The 6,000-nt window shown below is 51.1% G+C and overlaps 1 protein-coding gene across 1 annotated transcript in view; it reads left to right on the top strand.

The window, feature by feature from the left end:
- Window positions 1–4,330: 4,330 nt before the first annotated feature.
- The window catches only part of ZNF827 (zinc finger protein 827), a gene marked incomplete at both ends in the record, with an annotated part of 106,526 nt that continues 104,856 nt past the window's right edge, over window positions 4,331–6,000 (top strand). Inside the window, one exon of the mRNA XM_082315246.1 lies at window positions 4,331–4,373. Coding sequence (XP_082171372.1) covers window positions 4,331–4,373 — 43 coding nt within the window. The remainder of the gene's footprint in view (window positions 4,374–6,000) is intronic.

Below are 6,000 nucleotides of genomic sequence, written 5' to 3'. Positions count from 1 at the left end.
CTCACTAACTTGTCGTTATTTATTATTATTACAAATCCATTACTTAATGTTATTTGTTCACAGAGCATTTGCAAACATGGACAATGGTATCCATGAGCTGTTATCCTATGGATTTGTTCATCCCCTGGTGTTTACCTCTTAAATGCTTTAGAGCAAAGAGAAGTTTGAAATCAAATCTTGTTTGCAGGATTGATTCATAGTTGCTGCTGAGCGTAGAAATATTGACATCAATTAAAATAGAAAAGAGGAGGAGTTTAGGCCATTGAGGGTATCCCTCCCGGAGATGTGGGAGAGAGAGGGTAATTTTGATGAAAAACAGTGTGCTTCATGTTAGATATTGAAGATACAGAGGCTATAGGCAAATATCTTCTATGTTCAATAGGAAATTAATCTAAAGATAGGAGAGCCATTAAAGAGAGCTGGTGGAGTCTGACTAGCTCTCCTCTGCATGCTCAGGGACACACGGCTGACCTGACCATTATTTTGGTAGGCAGGGGTGGCCTAATACCATAGTTTGGTTTGGGGCCCAAGAACTGGTTAAAATGGTCCTGTTTTTCTACTCAGTACACTTAAAAAATCTGAGCTTGGGAACAGAACTCTTTAAATTTTCAAAGAATAAAGCAAGGATGTCAGCTAATTTTTAAGTTTCTGTTTAGTAACCTTTTCAAGTATTTGTTACATTAAATAAGAGATAGTTTGGATGCTAGGCACCCTGCAAAGGTTTTAAGAATGTTACATCATGTATTACCGTGTAAAATCTTATTTACTCAATGTGTTTCATTTTTCTCATGTGTAAGTGAAGAAAATATTTACTTTGTTCAAAAGTGGTTTCTGAGGCTGAACTTAATTCATATGTGTAACTAGGTTTGGTGTTTGGAAGGTGCCATACAATCATTACTTATTAATAGCAGGACCTGCAGAAGCAATGCATTATTTATATTACGTTATCTGTGGAAGCCTTGCAACTATTTTCTTGTGTTTGGACTAGAAATGTTCAAAAGTATGGTCAGCTGACTTCATTCTTTTTCCTACTATACCACCAAACATATCATGGAAGATTATTTTTAAAATGGCATTATACCCTTAGTCATCTTCCTTAAACCAATGTATAAAAGAATGTAAAGTTAGGACTGTGTCTTTGATTTCAATGTGATGGCTGGATATGATCTATTGGCTAGGACAATATGTGGAGTAACGCAATTAGCCAGGATAGATATGAAGAACCAAGTTGTTCCCATACAGAGTATTTCCAGGCGTGGAATTAGAAACTCTTCAAAGCTAGAGTCTATATAAAGTTTCTCCCTGAGAATTCATTGAACCATTGGGATTTCTTTCACCTCAGAACAGGCTTAAGGCTTGGCCCACTAAACTCTTAGGCAAACTGTTGGGGTGTCTATCAAAGCCAAGGTCACCCTCAGAGTGATTTAGTGCTGCTCTATTGCCTGCCAGTCCCCATGGCCCTTTCAAAGAGCTGTGTTCCTGTAGTGTCTTTGCTGCAGCCACCTCAACTCCCCTAAAGGGGGTTTCAAGTGATGGAGGGGAAAAAAATACCACACAGCATATTGTAAATTAATGCTGACAATGTCAACATTAATTTATGCCAGAAATGCATGAGGAATAGAGGGTGGAAAGAGTGATGATGCAGAACGCGGTATTTCCTGTATCCCCTTCTCCTAGAGCACCTGAAGAAGGGCTGCCACGGCAGCGGTGGATCATAGCACAGAGCCAGTACTCTTTCCCTTTCTGAAATGGCAACTTTGCGGCCTTCTGCACAGATAGGATCTTTCAGACGGACAGGAAGCCGCTGCTCACAGAGCTGGCTTAGTTCAACACAACTGCCATTAGAGTGTATTTGAAAAATAATTAAGAAGGGTTTAGCACTGCAACTCTTATTAGTGAACAAAGTTCTGTTGCTAGTCACAGGCACGTAAAAATTGAGGTTTGTGAGCAAGAGTAAAGAATGCCTCTGATATTTTTGGTTGTCATTACTAATGCTGTACAAATCTCCAAAACCAGCATAATCTGGAGAACTGAAGGAAAATACAGGACCTAAATATTCAGAGGGAATTCTGACTTTGGTACTCTTGATCATCAGTAAGTGTAAGGTAGCTGTTTTGATTCACCTCTAGCCCTGTTTCTGTCATTTATACACTTTGGTTTTTACTTCTGGATTAAAAATAAGTAAATCTCTCCATGAAAATGAATTATTTTAGCTGTATTGTGAGATGATAAACTAGCTGAAGTCAGGAGGGGTCTATTTTGTCTCAGTAGAATTGTACACTGTACACGTGCTTTTAAAACTCAGAATTGCACATGCATGCTAGTGAAGCTGAGATTCTCATATATATAATCTTTTAAATCTTCTTTAGTTTTGTTTTTTCCTGTAGAGAAGACAATAGTGGCCGTAAAATGGGTATAATATTATTTGAAACCGTTCTAACTTGAGGTGATTAAGAGTATAAGTTGACCGTTTAAAAGATTGAGGTTGCAAATCTGCTGTTTTGTGTTTTCCTAGACAGTTGTTTATTTAAAGAAAAATTCAAAAGTATTTTCAAGGTAGGTTAAAAAAGGATGTGATAAAATGATGAGTCAGGTTGTCAAAAGCAAAAGAGATGTAACAGGTATACATGCTAGAATAATGGTTTTTTATTATTATTTTTGCAACATCTGACTCATGATTTTGATTATGTATTCTGCCAAGTTCAAAGTTTCCTTACACAAAGAGAGCGCTATATGAAACAACCGTGCTTCAAGCCTTTTTACTTCAATTGTAGTAACAGGTTTTAGAGTTTAAATCATTAACAACCTCTGCGTGAACTTTTATCCAAATGACTGCAAGTCACAAAGAGAGCACTTCTCTTTCACGAAGTACCTTTTGTGCTTTAGTGAGACCCAATCCCTCTTCTATTTTTTTTTTTCCCCACCTTCATGCCTGTCTTTGAAGAAAGCTGTGTGATTTGTGAAGTAATGAAAGTATGTATCAGTTAATGAAAACTGCTATCCTGGCTTCATAATGCACGCTGGAATTGCTTCAGGATAAAGCTTCATGTACCTGCATTACAGCAGGAAAAAAAGTAAATTTCAGAAGTCCAGATTGCTGTGTGCACTGTAGGAGTATCATGTAGCAGTTAAATCAACCATTAGGGGTGACCTAATCTTGATTTCCTCCCCCCCCTCCGCACACACACACGCTTCTCAAGGAGTTGTGATGTTCACGCTACTTGCATTCTTTCCACTTTTAAAAACCTGCACTAGAAATTGTCAGAACCTGGTACTGGAGCAGTGTATCCACATACTAACTCACCCACCTTCCTTTCTTGCTGATTTTTGTACGCTTAATTTGGCACGGAGGGAGTTGTATCTAAGCACCCTCTCCCCCCCCACCGAAGTTCAGTTCCAATAAGCCCCCCCGGCCCCTGTGCTGTGTGAAGGAATAGCTGAATATCCCAGGAATTCTGTGGGGTTAGCTTTGCACTGCTACAATTTTTCTTTTCTAACACAGGAAGACAAACCGCCTTAATTTAAAAAGGGTTGCTGTTATTATTTTGTTTCTCCCCAGAAATGAGGGAATTACAGTGCGAATGGTCGAGACCCACAAATCCCCCCCCCTTTTTTTTAAAAAAAAAAAAAAAAAAAAAGAGCGAATTAGGAGCGGGTGCGGGAGCGGGGCAGCGCATCCTCCGCCCGCGCCCGGGGCGCAGCGCGGCGGGGGCACCGTCCCCTTTGCTCTGCCCGGGCGTGCGTGTGTCGTGTCTGCCTGTGCGCGCGTGTGTGTGCGGGTGCCCGTGCCCGCCCGCCGGGGTGTGTGTGTGTGTGTGTCCGTGTGTGTGTGCGTGTCCGTGTGTCCCTGGCTGCCTCCCGCTGCCCGCCCGCCGCCCGCGGGCGCGCCGTGAGCGCCGCCGCCGCCGCCGCTGCCCTTTGATCCCGGCGTTAGTGTTAGTTAGGGGCCGGGAGGCGCGCGGGGCGCAGCCCTCGCCACCGCCGCGCCAGCCCTCGCCCCGGCACGGCGCCCGGCGACCGCTCGCCCGCCGGGAACACATCCCCGGCCGCTGAGGGATACTGCGACCGGGGACAAGCCAGGTGCACGACCGGGTTGGGGGGGGTGGGGGGGGGGGAGAGGAAAAAGAAAGAGAGAGGGGGAGAGGGAGCCCTTCGCGGTGGCTCCGGGAAAACCGGCTTCAGCCCCCTTTCCCCCGGCGAAGAGGGGAAAACCCGCCCCGGTTAGCAGCTCCCCCGGGGGCCCCGGCTTTGTGCCTGTCTGTGCCCCCCCCTCCCGGTCTTATTTGATCTCCCGTTAAACCAAGGAGGAGAATGTGAAAAAAGGGGGAAAATGCCCAGGAGGAAGCAGGAGCAGCCCAAGCGCCTCTCTTCACGTAAGTGCCCCCTCTTTTTGCCATTTTCTCCTTCCTCCTCTCCCCGTCTCCTTCCCCTCTGCAGCCGCCTCCGTCGTTTCGTGCATTAGTTTAGGGTTACAGAGGTGAAACTGACAAAGACACAGCCTGGGTTATTCCTCTTTTAGGTCTGAGCTAAGGCAGCCATGTTGGTGATGAACAGCCTTGTGCCCTTTTAATTTTTCCTCTCTCTCTCCTTTCCCCCCTTCTTTCTTCGCGTCTCTCGCCCTTTCCTCCCTCTCCCTCCCCTCGCCCGTGATTGTGCATTTGTGCTGGGGGGGGGGGGGGGCGGTGTGGGTTTCTCTTTGGGGCCGGAGGGAGGGGGGGGTCTGTTTTATTGGGGTGGGGAGGGGGGCTAGCACCGGAGGGGAGGGCGGCGAGAGGGGAAGCGGCTGCTGGCGTCTTGTGCGGAACCAGCCGAGAGGTCCGTCCCCGGCTAAAGGTTGCGGCGGGGCTGGGCGGCCCGGGAGCGGGGGGAGGCTGGCAGCGGCCGCCGAGGGGGCCGGCGGCGGCGGCGGCGGGGGCACCCCGCACCGACCCCACCGCCACCCCCGTAGGGGGCCCGGGCCGCCGGCGGCGGCGGGGGAGGGGGCGGCGGGGAGGCAGACCGTGGCAGGCGAGGTCCCTGCAGAGCAGGGAGAGGCGGCGGCGGCGGGCTCGGGGCTCCTCCTGGCCGCAGTGAAATGAAGGGTCAGGCGAGCCAGGCGAGACTCGGGCTTCGGCGGCGCTGCCCCAGACGAGAGCAGCAGAGCACAGGGCTAAAGTGCATCCCGATCTCCGCCTGCGGGCACCCCGTGCGCAGGCACACTCGCACGCAGACACACATCCCCTGACACGGCTCACCCTGCCCTGCGCCTTCTCGCTCCCTCCCCCCTCCCTGCTTATTTTCTCCCCTCTTTGCAAAACAGTTAACTTTTCTCCCGCTCGCTCTCCCCCCTCTCCTCGCATTAAGCGCTCGGCAGCTATTGAGAGGGAGGCGGAGGGGAGGGGACCTAAAAATACCCTGCCCCTGCTTGGCCCCAGGGTTGGTTTAAGGAGAGCGGGGGGTGGATGGAGGGGTCATTTGTCAGCCTCCGGCACATCTGCTCGGAGCGTGCCTGCCGCCCCTCCGCGCCGGGCTCGGGGCAGGGCGAGAGCTGAGCCGCCGGTGCCGGAGCCGGGCTCGGTCACCGGGAGTTCACCGGGGCGGCCCCGGCCCCTGCCCCCGCCCGGGGGCCGCCGCTGCGGGCGGAGCGCGGCCCGTGCCCCCCCGCCGCTCTGCGGGCCAAGGGGCTGGGGCACCGCTTCCCCCCCCGTTCCGCCCTTCCAGCACCGGCAGACGGGCCGGGGCTGGGGGTGTCGGGGCGGGGGGGCGGCACTTGCAGCCCCGTAAATATTTCTCTCTGCTTTTCCTTTCCGCCGGAGTCGAGTCGAGGGCTTGAGTTGCGGTGGGGTTTGCCTGGGGTGGGGTGGGGGGCTGGGGGGGGGGGGGGTTCTCCTCCCTGTCCCTCCCCTCGCCGTTTGCCCCCGCGCAGCCCTGCCGCGGTCCCCCCGCTGGAGGAGCCGAGCCGGCAGCCCCGGCGCTAATTCCCCGGGCAGAGCGGCGGCCGCCCCGGCTGGCACGGGGGAG

The sequence above is a fragment of the Platalea leucorodia genome (genome assembly GCF_965183815.1).
Source record: "Platalea leucorodia genome assembly, chromosome: 6".
NCBI lineage: Eukaryota > Metazoa > Chordata > Aves > Pelecaniformes > Threskiornithidae > Platalea > Platalea leucorodia.
The sequence above is the reverse complement of the archived record's forward strand: the minus strand, read 5'-3'. Positions and strand labels throughout refer to the sequence as shown.